The 22,524-nt window shown below is 39.0% G+C and overlaps 1 protein-coding gene across 9 annotated transcripts in view; it reads left to right on the forward strand.

Annotated features, from left to right (window-relative positions):
* Nucleotides 1-22,524, forward strand: part of nhsl1b (NHS-like 1b) — a 133,394-nt gene that overhangs the window by 68,935 nt on the left and 41,935 nt on the right. Inside the window, exon 1 of one of the 9 annotated variants that reach the window (XM_041805167.1) lies at nt 858-970. The exons of the other annotated variants lie outside the window; for them this stretch is intronic. Within the exon in view, the coding sequence (XP_041661101.1) occupies nt 955-970 (16 nt within the window). The 5' untranslated portion in view covers nt 858-954. Of the gene's footprint in view, nt 1-857; nt 971-22,524 lie in introns of those variants that run through there. 9 annotated transcript variants of the gene reach the window in all.

Below are 22,524 nucleotides of genomic sequence, written 5' to 3' on the forward strand. Positions count from 1 at the left end.
CAATGAGTGTATTTGTCTTTTTACCCTCAAATTAAGGCGCTAAAGCCTTGACATTTGCATTCTTTCTTAGTTTTGCTGATTGAAAACAAAAGATTTCACTGTTTCACTCTTTTACATTGCAGAATACAGGAGCAGAAACTTATTATCAAGTCAAAAGACGCTTTGTCTTTGAGGGTTTTTCCGCAGTCAGAAAGTGACTCAGTACTTCTGTCTCCCTGGGATATAACAGGCGTGTAGCTGCTTCTGATAGCAAACAGTTGAATTGTGGGGATTAAAGCGATTATATTTGATCAACAGACAATGCATCGGCCTCAAGCCGGGGCCCCCTGCCTCACTCTGAACTGCTGACTGCTCAGATTCTCTACGATCACAATCCTCAACAAGGCTCATGCTCAGTGTGGTGAATTTTTTTTTTTTAATTTAGAGCCTCATTTTGATTATTTAATGTATGTTTTAAAGTTTTAATCTGCATTAATGACACCAGTCTTGTGACAGCTGCAGCTTTAACCTCAGTTTTAGATAAAGTCTTAGCTCCTGCCTCTCTAAATCTCAAATCTGGTGGGGGCGGAGAGATGACAGGGGGTTTGTCAGCGTGATGGAAATGCATTCAGAGATGCAAAGAGAGACAGAGAAGGGAAACAGAGTGAGTGGGGGGGGTCACAGAGCAGTTTCCTGCGGTGTAGAAGTTGGCTAGCTGCCACTCAGAGCGTGTGTGCATGTCCGGGGAGAGAGGAGGGGAGATGGCGAGAGAGGCAGGGGGAGAGAGGAGTGTGTGTGTTTGGATCCGAGCGCCCATGTGTGAACGCTTCGATCGAGCACTGTAGAGAAAGAAAGGAGAAAGCAGAAAGGACAGGAGAGCAAGAACGTGGAAAGTTGGAAAAGAGGAAAAAGGAAGAGCAGAGAAGAATCTGGAGTTTGTTTCTTTTGGATTAATGGAGGAATAAGTGAGGAACTATGTTCTGTTTGAAAGGTAAGTTTGTTTGCATCACTTTACTGTGACTGTAGGACTTTTTCTCTTTTTTAAAACAAAGAAAGTCAAACTCCTCTATCCTCTGTATGGAAAGTCATCTCTGTCACAGCTGCTTCCTCTGCACAATATCCTTCCTCATGTGTTTTTCTTTACTAAAGAACCACCTCCTCCTGTTTTCTCTTTAATCATTTCTCCCTCTGTTCCTTTTTTTCTGTCTCCGACTCGTTCAGGTTCACTGACTTTAATCCTACCTCTTTTTCCTCCATCTGTTTGCTTTTTGATCACATTTCTTCCCTGTTTTTCTCAGTTTTATCCTCCAAACATAAAAAGATACCAGTATTAAAACATCTCCATGTAGCTTGCTTAATAAGCTTTTATTCTGCTTTATTTAACTTTATTTCTGAATGATTTTAATTATTGTGAGTCTGAGATTGTGTTTTCCACATTGGCAGCTGGCAAAGCAGCAGTTGTGAGCCTGCAGACCTGCAGAGTGAGGCCATGTGTTGGTTATTACCTCTGTGATCAGTTTAAGTGAGATAAAAGATCAACTGCTTGCCTTTACTGGAAGCCTCATTTTGCATTTTTTTACTCCTTATTATACACTTTGTTGTCCCATTACTTGGTTATATTACCGTAAACTAAATGCTCAGTGTGTGACTTCAGCTCTTCCTCTGTTGACCTCACTATGAGCCATGAAGGCATGAAGTAGTCCAGTTGATGATCTGAGGCTGTTTCCACTGAGGAAAACAGCTGCACAGATGTTAGAATCAGGAGTTTCTTATCCATTACTTTATGTCTTTGACCATAAATTATTCAGTATGTATCATATGCATTATATCCACGCCCAATAGTGGGATTATGTTAGCAGCTTTACCATCATCTGACTTAAAAGTTAAGATTACTAACTTAAAGGTTTGTCTGAATTTTTAATGCCTGGATACTTTAATTGTATAGCAGCTTTCAGACAAATTCAGTTGCATTTCATAGTGCTTTACAGGATATAATCAATAGTATTGAACATTTCCAGGGCCTTACGCTGAAGATTTTCAGTTGTGCTTTTATTACCCAAGCTGCTGCATGTTTAATAAAAGAGCTCAATTGAGGTTGCATATATGTTGGCAGCTACTCCAGTGAATTTGTTAGATTGAAACAATGTGATTGAGTTTGCAGTCACCTCTGTTATCAGTATCACTTGTTTTTTTTTTTTTTTTTTTTTTTTTTTTTTTTTTACTGGAACTACATTAAGTTTAAAAATGTGGTATTGTGATAACCTTACTCACTTATTTGACTTTCAATATCATATGTTAAAAGATGTTAAATTTGCACATGGAAAGAGCTATGTTGGCCTTTTATACAAGCACAATCCTTCTCATAGTGTAACATGGCCTACTTTTACACTTTTATTTCCTAGCAACGGTCCCTCTTCATTTTATTGTACTGAACAAACTTTGATTTGAAAAGCATGTCTATGTAGTAAAATATGTGGGCCAACAGACGCAGTAAAGTGAGAAACAAAATGTTGCTTGATTCATCTGTCTAACTTTATCTAAAAAATGAGCAAATGTTCCCTTTGTGAGTAAAATCATGCAGGCTTTGAGATTTGCTTCTTTCAGAAATGAGGTAATATGAACTGAACAATGCAGCCAAGTGTAGCAATATCCCAGTCCATCAGCTGTACACAGTATTTTATGTTGTCAGTTACATAGTTTTGACACTCTGGGTGGATCGCAGATGTGAAGAGAAACAGATGTTGGCCTTGTGTTGGAGGAAGAAATTCAATTCTGTGAGATGAAGTAATTGACCTTTCTTTTTTTTAGCAAGATGGCCCAGTTGGTTTTATTTTTGACAAACCATCCAGCTGTTCGGTAGTTAGTAGACCTCCTCCCTCGCAATGTTAAAATAGTCCAGAAATATTAAAAGGTTATCCCATTTGGGGTTTAAATTTATCAGACATACATTCCAGCTGCAGTTAAAAAAAAATCATCATGGCCAACTGACCTAAATCCTGTGCATTACATTAAACACTGTGATCCAACCAGTAGGTCCACATTGGTTGCCAGTTACAGAAAGTCTGCTTATGATATGATTCAAACAAGTCCTCTCAGTTGGGGTTGCCAGCTCTGGGGCAGATGTGACACATATTCACGTTCCTCCACATCCAGCTGTGGCCACACTGGATTCTCATCTGCTCTGACCACATGCGCCCCCCCACCTCCTCCAGCTGTAAAGCCTTAACATTTCAGTGTAAGCCTTTTGCTAGTCAGCCAGACCACTTGGTGTGGCTTTTGGTAAGTTACATAATTTATTCCAGCTCTGAAGCTCCACTCCACCAGAATTTAGTTGCCCAGGAACGAACATTAGATGGGATTAGCTGAAATCATTTTGGAAGGCTTGTTCTGTGTCAAATTGGAGGTTTCCTGCTGTGCGCTGCGTGTAAAAATGCAGCATTTCTGTCCATATAAGCCTTTTTCAGGAAAACATATTGCTACGATTCCAATGACCTCCTAATGTGAGGAGAGTTAAGGGCAGCTCAGGCCTTTTCCAATCTAGAAGAACACATCTTTGGCTCAGTAGTTCTTTGGTTAGTTTTCAAGTCCTCTGACTGTAGTTTACTCGGATGTGTGAGCATTATAGCAGCTTTGAGATGTTTTGGTTTGTTGACAGTAGTGCAGGGGAAAGAGTAGACGTGACAATGGAGCCATACACATTTATTTAGGATACTGTTGGACTTTGTTAAAAAAAGAAAACACTTAAAATTCCATCAAAATAACATCTGGATCAATTAAAAGTTGTTTTTCAATGCAAGAGTTACCCTGTTTATTGGCTAAATGTTAAGCATTGTTTGCTATAAATTATCATTATGATTTCTTATATTTAGTCAGTGAGTCCCAATAGATCTATAAGTAATTTATTCATTTTTATTACTACTATTATTATTTTTTATTTTAAGATTAGATAGAACTTAAACTTGTGACTAAAACTGAGAACTTACTACCTGAATTTCCAGGATATTTTTGATTTGAGCTTGATACTTGATAACAGGAGTGTACCAGTTTTTACAGGCATTTCGGTAATTATCCTACTTCTTTTTTAAGGCATTGTGTATTTAATGGTGAATTTTACATCCATGTGAAGTGCATTATGGCTCTATATAAGGACTATACAGTATAAACAAGTTTTACTTACTCTCCCATAAAGATGTTTGCAGCATGTGTTCATGCATCTTGAATTGTGTATTCATGAGCTGGACTGTGTGTGGTTTTTCTCTGGGGCAGCCAGGTTAAAAATGACCTACAGGGCAGCGACCTTCATAGCTGTATGTCTGGGGCTATATTTAACCCCAGCTTATTCGGTATTTCTTTTTAGATCCACACCAGATTAATGTCATTGTTTCCACAGAGCCATATGTGTTGACACATTAGTGTTTGGATTATTAATGCATGCGTTTGCATTGCTGGTAGTGAATTACTGATACTGTTCAACTTGATGCATTTATTACATTTCATCACACTGAGCAGAACTCTATAAATCTAAAAGTAACTTTTATTTTAGGAATCACTTAAAGAAACAAATAATCGGAAACTCCTTTTAAGTGACCCCATTGACATACCCCCCCATGTTAACCTGAACTGTCTCTCTATAACTAAAGCACCTGTGCTATGTGCCTTGAGACACTGTGGCCCCTGTGACCCCAGTCTGACCTTCAACCTTCCCTCTGGCCTTGTGGGTAATGGTGTTGATGGATGTTCTCACACTCAATGTGGCAGGCTGCTTATCTCCAGTGGAGAGGAAGAGAGGAGCAGGGTGGACTGGACAGAGGTGTTAAAGTGTTTCCAGTGTGGGATAGCTCCATGTAAAGCTGCTTTAAATGATGTTGAAAGACTCATGGAAACCCTTGGATATCAGTCTCTAATAGGTGTGAAATTCTACAACATGTTTGAGAATATGTTTTGCCACTCTGACTTGGAGGACATTTAACCTACTTTAAATTAATGTTATATTTACAAATTTTTGCAGATTTTCATCTATACCTTGAGCTCAGTAACATGCGTAGAGTCTGCTGAAAAAATGACGTCTGAGCAATTTAAACCATCCATAAACATTAATAATGTCCAACTGTACTTCTAGGATTTGAGTTGTGGATGATGACAACAAACATACGACAACAAAAAGTATCAAACAGTAAAACTTTCACCCTTACACTCTTTCCAGCTAATGTCCTCGTCATGCATATATTTAGTCTTTTTACACCCCCCCCCCCGCTCTATCGCTAAAACTTTGGAATTTTTGCAATTTAAAGTGTTAAAATGTTGCTTTTCCTGTAGCCTTTTCTCTTTTTTTTTCTCACCTATCAAATGGCAACTTTAAAAGCATTACAAATTGCACCTCTGTGTGTTTCACAACCAGTAAAAACCCTCCTCATTGTAGTTTTAAAGTCCCTGTAAAGTAAAATCCAAAATTTATGTCTTACACACTAAATATGCTGGATTAAGACTGCAGTAAACGTATAAACACTGAGATCTATGTGTGACTAAATTTTGGATTTAGACCACTGGAACGTTTTCACCTCTTTCCTGGCTAGGTTTAATTTGGGCAGGGCAAATATGGGGACCCAACGCATCACCAATCCCTATGGGAACTTACCCCACCCCCTGTAACACTACAATGATATAAAATCACAGAGCAGTTCATCTCAGTACAGTCTGCTGTTAGCTGATGTCACCGTCTTCACTGAAAGTTAACAGCCAGTTACATGCTGTGATTTTGTTCATCGTGAGGTAAATTCCCTAGATCTATGAGCCACGGTGACTAACGGATTATTAGAAGTATCTTAACAGAGAGATTTGTGCCCATGTTTTCAGACCTTTGCTATAGCCAATTATTTAGACTTGGATAACTTAGCACAACACACTGACCTCTGTTAACGAGTCAAACTCTACCAAAAGAGGACCAGATTTCTGCTCTTTATAGTCAAACAATAGAGGGTGAACTTCTGGGCCCAGTGAATGTGCTCTGTCAAGACTCCAGCAAATCTTTTGTCTTCTGATAAGAGTTTAAGAAAACAATGGCCTTTTAGACTATGTTAAAGTTTAGGAAGATGTTGGACACAAAAGACGACTTACAGTATTTTTAGCACAAAACAAAGCCTCTCAGGAGGAAAGTGGGACTCTGTGGTGTTTCCAGGGACCAAGCTGAAAAACTTTTGTTGTGGGTGAAGTTTGAAAAGACAATGGTTGACTCCCTGTGGATGACTTCCCCAGACACAGGACTCACTCAGCTTGCAGGTGCTCCTCTCCCTTCATTCAGATATATGGGTATCCATGGTTACTATTGTCCCTGCCCTAAAGCTTTTCCGCTTTGGCTTCCCCCACTCACGCACACGCAGACATGCACATGGTCTGTTTGCACATGTGAGTATGAACAAGCATGCAGGAGGGTTAATGCAAATGCAAGGTTGCAAACGCTTGTACATTAATAAGTATTCACCATGCATTGCCCCAGAACTGATGTCACACTGTTCAAGAAAAGGATGCACACACAGACAAACACTTATATCCTGTCTGGTATTAATCCTCATTCATGTGCAGTGGGCTGTGAGAGTCTGAGCGTCATGCATGCTGAGTTTGGAGAAGACCTGAACATTTACAGCCAAATGACACACACATTCCCTCAACATGAGTGTGAATCGACCAGCACAAACACTGATGTACGTGCTTGTTAAATATCAGTAATGCATGCTTGTCTATGTGTCACAGTCACAACAAAACAGCTTCTGTTGTGTTGTTATGATGCCATTGTGTGTACAGGTCTGACCCCCTGTTGTTGATGTGTATGTGAACTGTATGACCCTGCTGTGTCTACGTGTTTATGAATATAGGACAACAACAGTGCTAGGTGCAATTTAGGCCACAGTCAGAATCTTTTGGCTCACCCTTTGGGCTACATGTCCACACTTTTTTTATGTGTGTGTCTCCAGTGGTTTGTCCATTATGTACTCTTTGTGTGTGCAGTGGTTTTTGGTTTTGTAATCAGCTTGTGTGTTGGCTGGCTCACCATACTGGGGAAATGATAACTATCTGTAATGGCTGTTTTAGCCTGTGGCTATCTGCTGAGGTTTTGGCAGGGTAACAAATGCTCACACATGGACACTCTAGCATTGCACGCCCTTGTTCCCAAAAAGACACAACAGTTTTATCAGCTTACTAGGGCTGCAGCCAGAGATTTTTGTGAAAATTCTATTACTTTTTTAGATTTATGATTTAGTCTTTAAAATTAATGAAAAGAATTTTAGATACTATGTTACAACATGTTCTCTAAAAATACAATCCATGTTGTCTTAATAAAAGATGGTATTATAGTAGCTTTAAAAAAAACATCCTTTTCATTTGATATGAAGGGGAGAAATAACTCGAACACAGCATCTAAATTACAAAAAGACAGTTAGTGGTGTGTGGTAAATGGGTGTCTATTTCAAGAGGTGTTAGTAGAGATGTGTTTCTCACTGGCAAATCCATCTTGCAAAGCTGCAAGCTTCAAAGTCGTCTGAACCATTTGGACCTGGTTAGAAAGTGACAGGACCAATCAGCATCGAGGGGCAGTACTTTCGGGTGCGGCGGAGTAGTGACGTCAGCGAGCAGCAACAAGAGGCCATTGCAATTATGGCGGACGACATTAGCGTGGATGCTGCTAAAGCACCAATTTTATCAGAACTTGATGACATTTCTTCGTTAAAAGAATAACAGAGAACAACAGTGAGTTGTTTTCTTTTCATAAACAACAAAAGTTGTGTACCGACATGTGTACAGTTGCCATGATTTGCGTTATGTAGCTCTTATGGAGTTTACTCCTTTGGTAGGGTTAGCTTGTTTGCTGGCGGCTAAGTCACGTGTTTTGTTGCTCTGATTGGCTCGTAAAGATGTAACAGACAGAACGTTCATCCAGTCACCCTCCGAGTGTCTTTTTCAAAGGCTCTGCCGTTTCTCAAGCGCTGTCTATGAGTGGTTCGTGCCAGGTTATAGAGATGTAATGACATCAAAATTTCATGTCACAGTAATCATGACATTAAATATCAAGGTTATCAATATTATCATGGTATTGTTGTGATTTGCAGAAAATCTGAATATGTACCGTTTCAGTTTGATATTTGTTTGATATCAAAAACAGTGTAAATCAAAAGCAGTGCTGGGACTTACCTGTGCATTTTTTGTTTGTATGAATATTAAGATTAAACAAGAAAACCATATCAAATGTGCATTAACAAAGGTACTTTGTTAATAAGGTTGTCCAGATTTGATACTTTTTGATACCATAAGGCTGCAGACATTTATCTCTGACAGCAACTCTCACAGACCGTTCATCTGAGACAACATTATCCCAGGCAGGATGTGCCATAATTTGCTAATACAATGTGTTTCCAGGTTTCCAGTCTTTTTCCTGCAAGCAGAGTATTAACTCTGCTTTATTAAATGTTTTCTAATCAGATTTTGCAGGTCAGGTTTTTAATGCCACTGTAAGCAGAGCAGAGTGATATGTGAGAGACAACAGCTCAGTCTTAATTCAGTAATCAGCTATTTTACTCCAACACTTAAGAGCAGCCAGGTAATACGCCAGACGTCACCTGTTTGTTTCATTAATAAGGTAAAATATGTGGTCTCTCCTTTCCCAGTTAAGTGTCCATAATAACAGCAACATACAGCAAGTGTGCTCACAATCCAGACTATGTCTGGTGGCCTGACAAGCTGTAAGCTGCAATGGATCGACTCGGTTTGTTTTGAGCCCAGTGCTGCAGCAATTCATTTAACAGCAGTTTCAACAACTGTTTAAAGGTGTGTTTTAACTCGTGACTCCTTTTTTTTAAATTAATGGTATTTTTTGCTGCTTAAGCTAAGTCAAATCAGTGATAAACATGTTATATCTAACAAATCTGTCATAATAAAAATATAAAGTTTTTATTTTGCTCAAATGATTTTATTGTGAACTCTGATGTAGGAAATGTGGTGTTTTCAGTAGCAACTTGATGCACCTCGGCAGGAGAGAAATAAAACTTAAAACTACAGATGCATTTATAAAGAATGGAACACAGAAGACTTAAAAAAATCTGTGATCTAAAGCTCAGACATGAGTTGAGTATGCCATCATAGACCTATTTTCAGGGGAGAAAGAAGGGGGTTAACACCTGAATATGCATTCAACTGTATTACTTCTTTTAATTTTGTGATATGATGATGATATGATACTGTTAATGCAAAGGGCAAAAAAATGAATACTGTGGCCATATCACCCAGTACTAGTTTCAGTACTGAAAAGTAGCTTACATATTTGCATTATTTATTTATGAGTTTATTCATTATTTTTTTATTTGCTCATTTTATTCGGGCAGTGCACATTAATCTACATATCCTCAATACAAGTCAATATGCATATGCTAGAATAAGCATAATGAATTTCTGTTGTCTTAAGACATGTAATTACAAAAAACATAACAGATTTAAAATTACAGGACACCTCACGGACCATGGAAAACAGTTTTATGAACAGGATGGACACCATTTGTACACAAAAAATAACAAGCACACATATAATAAGCTATTTAAAAGACAGTTGGTGGTATTTTTGATTATTTTAACCGAGAAAGTGCACAGTGCTTGGTGCCTATGACTTATTTTTTTGTTACTGAAGTACCTAAAAAAGCAACTACACTTTTTGATTTTAATCATAAGTTTTAAACTCTGATGTCATGGCACTCTTATAATGTTAAAACAGTTTTAGAAACTTTAGATGACTTCTTTAAACATGCTGATGTGAGTCATTGTAGAGTGGATTCAGTTTAAAGCGACCTCTGACAAAGAACCCAGATGAAACCAGACAATTCCTGCCTTTTCCTCCCCTATTTTACTTTACAAATGTTAAGGGATTATAAAAATAGTTGCGATTTCTGTTTATTTTTATTTTGTTATCGTTTGATTGAAATTTTTTTTCAGCTTATGTGAATTTGAGGCAAATGTAAACTTCTCTCAATAGAGTGTCAGTTTGTTTGTGTGTAGAGGCAGTTTTTAGTCACCACCAGAGGGAGACAGTGGTCCCACTTTTCTGTAGGAGGTTTTGCACAGTTAAAATGTTCTCTTTGTTCTCAGGCATTTTAACATCTACATATCTTTTATTGATTGGAGAAGTCTTTTCGGCTTAATTCATCTATTTTTTTGGTTCAGTTTGCTGATTTTCTTCATTAATCTGGACATATACGTAATCCTCACAGTCAAGCTGCTTAAAAACAATTACACACTATCATCTAGCAGGTTAGTCTTTTTTTGTACCACACCCTCTTTTAAAATCTGAATGTTATCTTTTTGCTATCTTTTTACCTGACTAACTGACTTCAGGTACTTTTTTGCTTCTCTGTTAGTTAAACTCTAAAATGCTTCGACCTGCTGTCTTCATTGTGAGTGCTTTTTTGTTTAGGGTATTTTTAACTGGATCTCTGTGCTTGGCAGCATCAGTCAGGTGAGGTTCAACCAGAGGCAGTGTGTTACAATTTTCCCCACATGCTGCTCTGTTAAAACTTAGTTTGCGTCATCCCAGAAAACCATCTGACACTCAAACACGCCAGGTCTTCTCAGATCTCCATGCGCTTGTCCGCTGGAGGTGATGCAGTTAATTATCCACAGCCTGGTGTCCATCTGTGTTGTACTGTATGTGTTGTCCGTTGCAATCGAAGACCAGGGGCTGGAGGCTGGATAATCTGGGTTTACAGATTAGAACAGCAGCGTTGTGGAGCAGAGGAGAGAGGGAGGAGGTGGAAGAGGAGGAGCTGAGACGAAAGGCCATGTGGATTCAGCTGAATATTGTTGATGTTCTGTCCCAGAAAGGATGAGAAAGAGGAAAGAAGACGCACTTGGACACTTTAAACTTTTCAGAAGACTTTGGAAGCAGGTTTTGCCTTTTTTCATCTTAAAACTGTTTTCTTGCCTTTTTGCAGATCATCTTTTGCACAATTTGTGGTGATGCTGCTGAGTCATAGCAAAGGATAGCACAGCATTTAGTGGACAAACATGGTTTTACCAGAATTCCCAGTAGGACACCTCTCTTTGTTTTGAAATGTAATTTTTGCATCTCTTGGGGGATTTTGAAAGTTTCTTGGCAGTCAGAAATATCTTTTCAATCTCCCTGGGGGTCTACCAGATGCCTGACAGTCTTGAAGGATTTTTAATAGCCTTACGCTGCAATAGATTTGTGCAATATTTGTTTTGGAGTTAAATCTTGTAATCTAAAACTGTGCACAGACTCCCTTTGTCAGGCAAATCAATGCAAGTCAATAGAACCCCCCCTGAGAGAGGGAGGGTGAGGACAAAAACAGTAGGAGGAGAGAGAGAGGAGACAGAGAGGGACTGGGTCCCCTGTGGGTTGCAAGAACCCTCCAAACCTCCATCCTATCTCCCCAGAAAGAGAAGGGGGAGACCTTTTTAGGAGCAAGTAGGGAGGTCTTGCACACAAACCCACCACCTGAAGTGCACGTCCTAAGAGAGAGGGACAGAGGGTCGTGCAAGAAAGAAAGAAGGAGGAGTTGGGGGCTTTGGTCCTGGAGTGCAGAGGAGGGCGGGTGTTGGGTGGAGGGGGTTAGTGTTTAGCTGGGGATGATCACATTTGTGCACTGCCTGTCCTCGGAGCGGGTGGTCAACTGCTGGCACAGGGCCTGCTATGAGGACCCCGCCAGCAAGAAGGGAACTCCGAGCTGCATCCACCCTGCCAACAAGATGGGGAACAGCCTCCAGAATGAGGCCTTTCCCAACCCCAGGCCTGCCAGGCCTGAAGGCTGTCTGCGCAAACGCCTGCTTTCTATGTCAAAGGTCCATCAGAAGCCGGACTCTCTCTGGACACCCAAACCGCTGCTTGGACCAATCCAGAAAAGCTCACCAGGGGAAATACCAACACCCCAGAATGGAAAAGGTACAGACAAGAAAGAAAAACACTTTTTTCATCATGATTTGGATTCTTGAGTTGCAGAGTTAGAAGCAAGAATGTTAACATTTTTTCTTGTGTTAGAGCTTTATTGTGATTGCACACTGCAGACTGTTGATAACATTTATTTAAAGCTCCATCTTCCCTCATTTGAACTCAAAAACAACATGATTATAGGAGTCTATTCTTCAACTTTAAACCTGCACTGCTCAGATAGCAGCCTTTGTGAGCCTCTTAGTAATACTTAGGAGTCTTAACTTGACACCACATTGTTGTTTTACTGCTGTAATGATTGTGGTATTTGTTTTGCCTGAGAAACAAACCCCTGCTTCGAAGTGAACTTGAGTCACCTGTACTGTTTGTGGGCCATGTTTTCATGCCGCTTGTCACAGTGACCGAGAGTCACAGCAAACGCTTTGAAGCTTTTGCCAAGCTGGGCTTTGTCTCTTCTTATTAGGTGACTTCCATCCTCTTGCAAGAGGGTGATCTGTGCCGTCTGTCCCTCTGTTTGCAACCATACATGTGTGTGTTGGGTGTGTCGTGAGGAATCAATGCAGATCGTGGCTTTATGACCTCTTGGCCTTTGGTCTGGTAACACAGAGTCCTCCAGGCAAGAAGTGGACAACCTTTGGAGAAAGGTTTTCATAAATGCTGTCACTAATGCTTAAAGCACATCAGTCATGTCTTTGAAATCCATGTAACATGATGTAAATTTTCAACACACCAATAGAGACTGATATTTTAACGATTCGGAGTATGAAAAGGATAAATGCTTAAAAACTATGGCTGCTGCAAGTCCAAATGAGAGAGAAACTGCCTCAAATGCATCAATACATTGGTAACTTGTGGCTAAAGAAAATTGCCATGCATTCATCAACATTTGATAGTAATTTTGGTAATTTAAACAAGAATTTACACAATATTGGGTGCCACATGGTTGTCAGTACAGCCTTGTTTGAGTTTACATGTTTCCTTGTGCATTCTTGCACCCATAGCATACTTCATTCTCTTCTGGGACATTGGGACATTATATCACCCCTGGGTGTCCACCCCTGGGAAGAAGACACAATAGCAAGCAGCTGGAGGTGACCGGCCAGGCCTGCAGGGAAGTGTAACAGAGCTGACAGTGCAGGGGTGACAGAGCTGAAGGGGTTATGGAGGTGACCCACTTTCACCTCAGCCACTGCATAAAGGATCCATCAGGGGGATGAGAGAGGAGAGAGAGGATGAGACATGGTCTCATGGCATGACATCCTAAACTCAAATGATCAGTTAGCAAAAAAATGTTATCAGGTAACTGTAAAAGAAAGGGAGAAAAGGAGATAGAGTTTTTTTGGGTACGAGTTTTGAAACCAAAGTCTGTGTCTACTGACTTTATTTCTCTATGTGTGGTCAGCCAAAAAGAATCCCTTGTTCTTGTGTGTTAAGTATAACAATATGCTGCCAGATGAGTGTGGCCCGTCCTCACGCCTGCCTTGTCTAACTGGCCATGACAGCTCAAGATGTCGCCACCATGGGTACAGTGTTGTCTGGGCTTTTTATGTTGAATCAACCTCCCAGTCACTCCGTATTCATGCTCCACTGAACAGATGACCCTGAAACACTCAAACATGCTCAAATTGGAGTTTTCCTTTGTTTCAGTTTTCCTGGGTGGATGCCTCTGTTTCATTCTGTCTTGCATTGTTATTATTTTTACAGTTGTTCCTGTTTTTGTCTACCTAGCTCTTCAGTTTCTTGAAAAAAATCTTAATTTCCCACACTAGGTAGGATCTGGCGTCTCAAAACTCCCCCATCTGCCTATTTATTTAATACCATTTTAGCCGTGGAGCAGGTGTTAGTTTTACCGGATCCCCCATAATCCCTCAGCAGGACGGCAGGTTCAGCTATCGACCAATCAGTGCCAACAGCCCCCGAGGGAAGAGCACCTGAGGGAGGCCCTGCTTGTAGAGTAACAAGATGAGGCCAAATGAAATGGATTGGCTCCATTTATGGGGGGAAGCACCACTGAAAATCAGTTAGCGTAATATGATTGGGATTCAGGAGAGGGTTTAGTTTCAGCCTCGGCGCTCTGGTAGACCTTCAGTGTTGTAGATCACACAATCAAAACCACATCTCTGGAGCTGTGGTTCCCAAAGTAGCAGATTAACCTCTCATTAGAGTTCTCCATCAAAATGTTGTTAGTGTTTAAACTGTAGGCTTGGTTTTAGATAAAAGTGGGCTCTCTTTCTTGCCATGGTTATTTTGTCTTTAGATTTAAATGTTTTAGTCACATTTGAGTCATTTTTAACCATTATAGATCTAGTGAACAAAAACTCAGACACATTTTAGTGCAGTTTTAGGAATTAAAAAGTTTTAGCATTTAAACCTCTGCCCATAATAATGATAATATCATACAATAAAACAATTCAACAATAAGTGACATTCATAAATGATACATAACAATGTTTGATTAGACAAGGAAAATGTAATGGCCCTAACAGTTCAGGATTTCTGTATTTATTTAAGTTAATTTTTGGTCAGTTTAGTCTCCTATACTTCATTCTCTAACTTCTTTTAACTGTCGTTAGACAATATTTTTTCCCACCCTGAAACATGACTGATTGTTTCTTTTGCCTTGTTCAGAGAATAATTCACTCTAAGCAGCTTTTACTGACAGATTTAACGGTCGAGATGCCAAACATCGTTAAAAGGAACACAATTGGGTAAAATGTGTGCTTTTTCAAGGCCTCACCCTGATTGAATACACATGTATAAGAGCAAAGACAAGTACATACTTGGTCGTGAAACCCCCCAATCACAGGTTTTTAGTGGTAGAACAATGGAGCAGAGAGCATGACACACGGCTTAATGAGATAAAGAAAGAAGGGGTTCACACACCAAACACACACACACTGTCGGGAATAGGGGGTCAGGGGTTACGCAGGGTCACTCAACTGTAAAATGGGTTAAGGCTCTGTTTTCCCTCAAAGCAACTCTGTCTGTTTCAATCTCTCGCCCTTCGTCTTCGTCTCTTTCATTGATTAAGTCTTTAACCAGTCTGTGTGAATGAGTGCATGTCGGCTTGATTCTTTTTTTCTTCCCAGTTATCTCCTCTTAATTTTAACAGCATTCTCCAGTGAAGTGTGATTGTTGGGTAATAGCTGGCTGCGTGTCTCACAGATGGAGACCTCAGCTTGTTAGAGGCCTAATAGGTAAAGGCTGGCTGCTGATTGGTTAAAGAGGTGCTCCTCCATCATGTGTGACCTGGCTGATAAAGTCATCCCTGACAGATATTGGGAAATGATCGAGTTTGTGTCGTTCTGTTTATATCTGTTTTGCATTTATTTATCCGTAGTTCAGAAGTGTTTTGAGCTCATTCTTTAAACCTTGAAAGCTTAGCTGATAACTTAAATATCAACCCTATGCGAGTTGAATTAACACTTGATGATTTTGCTGTGTGGTATCCTTTGTTGTCTTTCAAACTTTCCAGTGTATTTCAGTTTGATGACTTCCTTTGCCATATTTTCTCAGTCCTTTCATTATTCCGTAAGACATTTATTTGTATGATGCAACCTTTACTAACTCTGAGATTCATTAATGCAAAGAGAGCTCACATGGGTTTCTCTAATCTCTTATCATTTTATATCTTAAAGCTGCAGTGAGGATTTTTTTGTTGGTAAAAACAAGCTGAAATGGATACTTCTGATGCCTCTAACTGACCCTAAAAGGAGAGAAAACAATGGGTATAAAGTTTCTGTGTAGTTTTTTTCATGTGATTTGACATTAGGAGAAACAACCTCTTTTTTAAATGGTCCATGACAAACATTCTTATTGAGTAATAGATTTGATTTTTAAAACAAAGTTGTTTAAGACTTTTTGTAGAAAGCACTACTTACACGTGTGCAGGGCCAAGTCAGGCTGAAATAAAACAAACTGCCTTGTCCACAGGGTGCACTGAAGTAAACACAAACTACTGGTTGCTACAGGAGCTTTAAAAACCCAAATTTGAATCTCAACATTTTTGACAGTTTTTCACTAAATTTTTGTTTCCGGATAAACAAGATAACCTCCCGCTTTGCTTGTTCCTCTGCTTCACCATAGATCACATCACTTCTTGAATATTTGAGACGTTGTCATTAGAAAAACACTTCTGAGGTGTATAAAACACATCTCTATACCATTCATTTATTATTATCTCACATGTCAAATAGAACATAGTTTGAGAATAATCACAGTTGAAGCATTTCAGTTTTAAAGTAAAATGACCTGAATGTCATTTTAGGGTTCCACTTTATCTTTCTTCAAGCGCTGTTTAAATGGTGAACAGCCTTAAGAGATAATCTGTTCAGATTAATGGTTTTGGACTGAGATCAGCTGGCCTTTTTTTTTTTTTTTTTTTTTTTTTTTTGGGAGACTGGGAGCGATGATGGAGCAGAGCATAGAGGAGTGAGTGACAGAGTGAAACCAAAATTTGATTTAGGAGGGATCAGGTGTGAAGAAACTTCAGAGCCCCATATGTTTAAATAGAGTTTTATTTTAATGGCTTAATTATCACATCAGGACTTATTAGCCTCATAATCACTGGAATCTAAAGAGACATTTCTCAGTCTGTTGACCTAATGGATCAGATGATGGATACACAGGGAGCCCTACAGTTTAAGGGAAGAGCTTCTTTAAAATATGACAAACCTAATCATACTGGGTAATTTTTTTCTTTCTGTTCTTTCTTTTTTGTGTCTTATGTTTCCTGTCTCTGTCATTCAGTGAAGCTTCATTCACTGCAGCGTTTTCAGTGTGTTGATCTCCTTGTTGACAAAGAGAGCCTCCTGGAGGTTAAGGTAGTGTATTGCTCCAGTTGCCTCTCAGACTCAGAAGGAACAAGAGAAAGGTGTAGTTACAATACAGCTAATGCTGATTTTAGATAGCTTCTCTTATCTCCTGTTGCTCCTCTTATATGAATGGCACAGCCAGGTTTTTCAAATATTGTGGATTTAGTAACAGATTGTCATGTGTTGACAGATTAAAAAAATACTCCACCATATATATATATAGACACTGTGTATATATATATATACCTTAATGTGGATTATTTGCATACTGTGTCTATTAAAGCCATAATGGCATGTTAAACCTAAGAAACAATTAGATAATGAATGTTAGAGTTTGTCTTAGTACTTTCATGACTCCAAAGGCAAATGCGATTTCAAAGATTTAATCTGACCAGCTTTTGCCCTTGTCTTTAGCTTCAGTTAGTTTAACAGTGGTCGGGGTGTTAGTAATTGAAAAATCTAATTGTGCCGTAGTGCAGGATAAGTGTGTTTAAGCACCGTCCTCAGTCACTGCTCATTTCTTTAATGAGAGCTGCAATAAGACGAAGCTTTACTCCACCTCATGCTGCTTCCAGTCTGGTGCTTTGACGATGTGGCCCTGTTTGCCCCGCTGACCTGTCTGCTCTCTAAGTTACATTCCTGACTTTTACTGTGAGTTTAAAGGAAATAAAGGTGCTCCTTAAGCCAACAGAAGTTACACAAACCTCTGAGGGAAAAGATGTTTTCTATTTTGTTACCTTTTCTTTATATCAAAACTTTGGGATGATATATGATGTGGAATATACTAGTACCCTCACCCAAGTTGCCTTTTAAAGGGGGGGAAGAGGAAAGCTTTTTGGGGCCCATGGAGGGGAAGAAAATCCCCATCCATTGTTAAGTTAATCTTTGATAGCCATATTTTATATTTAATCTCAATTATAACCACTCTTATAAAAAAAGTAAAAAAGTATATTCCTTTATGCTGTTTTATGTCCTTTTCAACATGGAAACCCATGTCTTAAAACAGAATGACAATTTCAGGTGATGTTAATAATTTGGATGGGCACACTGATATAAACAATTAGGAAAATAAAGTCAGATATCATAGCACAAACGCCAGGGTGCCATAGAATAAAGTAGAAACTGGGATAGCTTAAGGGGGAAAATAATGAAATACTTGTGAAAAGAATCAAAAAAGGTGAAAAACTGGTAAAAGAAAGTGGTTATGCAGGGGCAAAATGGGTTCAAAGCAACAAAAATGGGATAAAAGCAACAAAAATGGGTTAAGAAAAACAAAAAAGGGGTGGAAATATGGCAGTCAAAAGTGGCAAAAATTGGTTAAATGTGTCAAAAATTGGTGAAAAGTGGCAACAATGGGTTACAGAGGCAAAAAGGGCAGCTAAAGTTGTGACAATGGGTTAAAACATAGCAAAAAGGTGTTTAATTTGGCAAAAATTTGTTAGAAGTGGCAAAGATGGGTCAAATTTGGAAAAAAAAAGGTTGAAAAAATGGGCAGACACAGTGAGGGAAACTTGAACATTAGAACCCAATAATAGCTTATCAAGCTTTTCAGCTCCAAAATGAAATAACTGTTAGCCAAGATGCTAGCACCAATGCTACTGTTCCAACATATGTGCATTAATACCATCAGTAAATCACAACTGGGAAGGGCCCATCCACTGGGTTTTTTGTGGGCCTAGTCAATTTTTTGGACATGGAAACTTTGAACACATAACTTTACCACAGTAAAAATACTAAATAATTAATAGAAACTCTGTGTAATTAGCCCTCCATGTCAAATAAAAGCAAAATGGCACAAAACATGTCTATATATGAAATGTTTTTACGGTTATGTTGTTCAGTCATACCTAACATTTAACCTCCAAAGTGTCCTTTACATGTTTATAGCTTGCTTTTTTTATTTAAAATAATAAAAACCATCAATTGTGAAATAAATCAATGCAAGGAGTCTAATTAAGATATTAAAAATAATGATGAAATACTAACTAAACACAGAAAAATAATCTGATTACCACCCTTGAACCCATCTCATGTCTCATCACTCTAACTCCCATCAACCACAGACCCCCTCCCCACTCCACCATGCACCCCTGCTTGGTGTCGATCTCTCTACCTTCTCTTCAGCCCTGGGCTCCTTTATGTCCCGATCAGCTGGAGGTTTTCTTTAAGCTCCAGATTCAAAGCCAAGCCGCTGAAAAGCTCATGTCCCCCCATAGAGACTGATTATAAAAGGAGAGAGAGAAGCCAGGCAGGGGAGAGAGAGTGATTTTAAGAGCCTCTTTAAATCCGCCTCGTTAATGAGTTGTCCTCACCATGGTAACGTCTCTTTTTGGAGGGTTTCCCTCTCCTCGTGTGTGGATGGATTAGGGTTAAAGACAAAAACCACTGGGAAAATGTAGGAAAAAGAGAAAGTTAGAGTCAGCCTTCTTTTTCTTGAAAAACAGAGTACAGCACACCCTGGTGACAGTTTTGCTCTAATTCTGTTTGTTTAAAGCAGAATCAACATTTCTAAACTGCTGTTAACCTTTAAATTTCTCTTGAGGGTTGACATTTGAAAACTAAATACATCAGTGCCCGTTATTGCAACTTTTCACCACAAGATGGAGCTTTAACGCTGACAAGCAGAAGGCTTATACAGTGGATTAAATTGGTGTTTTCAGTCCTTAAAAATCGATCCACTGTGAATCATTGATATGAACTGATAAAGTAGTGACTTCCCTGGTCTACACACATGAAAACACCTCTGGTTGTGAGACTGAAGTAATGGGATTCTTATAATTACCCCCCTGTAATTACCTTCATGTGGATTAATTGTCAGTCACTTGCAATTATCCATTTATCCAAGCAAGAGAAGACACATGAGGTGTCATGAAGATTTAATTTGGTGTAATGGCAGTCTTAAATTTTGGGATTATTTGATCAGGGAGCTGGTCTTAGTTTTCCCCCGGGGCCCATTAGGAAGGTGAACGCTGCATCCAAAGAGAGGTCTGCTCTATTAGTGCCTCCATCCCTCCATAATGGCTCAGATGGGACAGAAGGGGGAGGAAAGCAGAGGGAGTGGGGAGGTCTACTAAAGAAGTCAAGGGGAGGAGAAAAGGGGAAGGAGGGGTTAAATGGATTTGAGGTTCTGCCTTTTTTCCCAGACAACATCCAACATGGGATTATCAATCCAGGAATCCAGATGCAAGTATACCCACATACACATCTCTGTAAAGAGTATCAGTGAGTCTCTTAGACAGGACAGATCAAAGTGTCTCACACATCCGTGTTATATACACATAATACTGATCCACATCATCCTCTGAGCACTAAGCCTGTCAGGAGACATATTTAACCCTATCTATCTTTAACCTGGATTTCAACACACTCACTCTAATACTATGGCAATGCAGCTTTACTACCATTTAACAAGGATTCATTGTACTTGAGATAGTAATAAATGAAACCATATGTGAATCAGTACTATTTAGTAGTCGTCTGAGCGTTGTATAAGCGCAGTTGTTGATAAGCGCTACCATGATGACTGTCTGTGACCTTTAATCTAACGCAATATAACAATCAGCACTATCATCATCATGGAAAATTTTATTGATACCCTCAAAGGTTGGTTTTTGTAGAAGGCTTGTGAAAATGGGTCAGGAGCCACTAGACTTTCTGATACAGCAGCAGTGATCAGCATGAAAGCTAGGTCTGCCTTCTGTTCAGGATGTTATAATTGATAACATTAGGGATGTACAGATACTGATACCAGTATCCGTGCTTATACCAAGCCAAATACTACTCATACTAATAAAACATTGCTGATGCTGTACTCACTATCTTTTAAAGCATGTTTTTAGCCTTTCATTATGTGAATATGTAGTTAAAGTTGGAGCCATGTTTGCAGTTTGATGAAAATAAAACAAACTTCCAAATAATTTTTAGAACCATAATGGTATTTTTAAAAACTCATATCTGTACTCAGTATCGGTAAGTACTTCAAGTACTTGTACTTGGTCTGGGAAAATGGCGAAGCGGTGCATGCCTACATAACATTGATCTTTATGTGTCATCACTCTCAAACATTGTACTTTTTTTTTTTTTTTAACATTTTTTCTTGTTCAAGGCATTCTTGTACAAGCGTTATGGCCAGATTCAGCTAACACGTGTCGCAACCAGCTGTATGAACGTGTTGCTAAATGCTTGAAATTGATTAATACTAAAGCTTCACAAGTCCATGCACTTTGACAGATTGTTATTGTCCATTTTCTTCAATGTAAGTACCTTATCAACTCTATTTTATCCAGTTTTATGCACAAAAAAGAAAAAACATTTTAAGAAATAGCTTTTAGTTAGGTGAACTTAATTTGCCACTTCATTGCCAGTTTTAATTATATCTGAAATAGAAACTAGCCTATATTGTTGAAACAATTTGGTTAAAAAGCTAAAAGGAAACCGTTTTTGGTGTAGTTAGACATCGAAATACTTGACTGTCAATGATTTGAATAAGACATGATTGATAGAAACCACTTATTACTGTTGAGAAGACGTTTACAATCAAAGGTGTCACTTCAGCTAGGAATCTGTTGAGGGATCTGAGCAGCTGTTTTTATCTTGCAAGTGCTGACATGTACAAATTGCAAGGCTAAATCTGCACACCAAAAAGCCTCTATGTCCCAATTCAAATGGCAGGATTTTAAACTAGGGTAGTTTTTCCCACTTGGATGAGTCGTCCAGGTACTTTATATTCACAACTGCCCAAGTATACTTGCCACCATTGTTCATCCTCTTTTTTAAAAATACTTACATGATCAACATACATGCACAAGAAGTTTCTACTTTGCACTTTTTGGGGAGTGATGCTTTAAGTTGAATTTCTAACATCTTATGCCGTCATTTTAACATTTTTTCTGCATTTACTGGCACTATATAAACTCTGGGTAGCATCTAATGATCATTAACCCATCAGAGACTTTTGTTGAAACCACGTGGTCAAAGTATTTAATATGCCAGCATTGATCTCAGTTATACGATAAATACCAGTCATTGATGCCACTCATAGATGGTACTTGGATTGGCCATCAGGGTATATTAAATCCACTCAGGTATACTTTCCTACCAGTTTTTTCTCTCATTTTGTGGATATGTCTTTATATAATGTCTGTCTTTGTGTATAAGAGAGATATCCACCGGTGGATCTCCCTCATAAATCCCCTGATTGAAGTGTGATGACTCATGTTAAAAATGATCAAAACTTTACTGCAGTCCCTTGTTGCCAGTATATCCTTTACCCCTGCACTCTAGGAAGATTGTTGCGATACACTTCGTCATCAACAATAATGCTGTCCTCCTGCTATGATTACAGATTATCGAGTGAAGCGCTTTAAAAAGCGTTTGACGTTTATGGAGTGTCTTTATACAACCTGCTGCTGATGAATACTGTCAAAAGAGTAGAAAAACAAAAACTCAAATGTGAAGGATAAGACAAGGCAGGGCAGCCATCCCTACCTCCTAGGTACAGCGTCACATGGGAAACGCTAAATACTAAATGATCTGGAGTTGTCAAATATAATTGTGTGATCTTAAGCGTGCAAAGGGAGTTTTGGAACTCACCTGAAATGTGAAGAACATCCTTTATCAAACCTACTAAAAAATTCTCGAGAAAATGAAATTGGATCAATATTAGAGGCCGGTCAAACAAATCCAAATCCAGTCATGCAGTTTAAATGTGTTGGTTAATAACAATAATCAATCCCAGCCACCATCCAACTTCAGATCTAACCTCCTGATTAATCCTGCCCCTCTAGGCTG

The sequence above is a fragment of the Cheilinus undulatus genome, linkage group 14 (assembly GCF_018320785.1).
Source record: "Cheilinus undulatus linkage group 14, ASM1832078v1, whole genome shotgun sequence".
Lineage (NCBI taxonomy): Eukaryota > Metazoa > Chordata > Actinopteri > Labriformes > Labridae > Cheilinus > Cheilinus undulatus.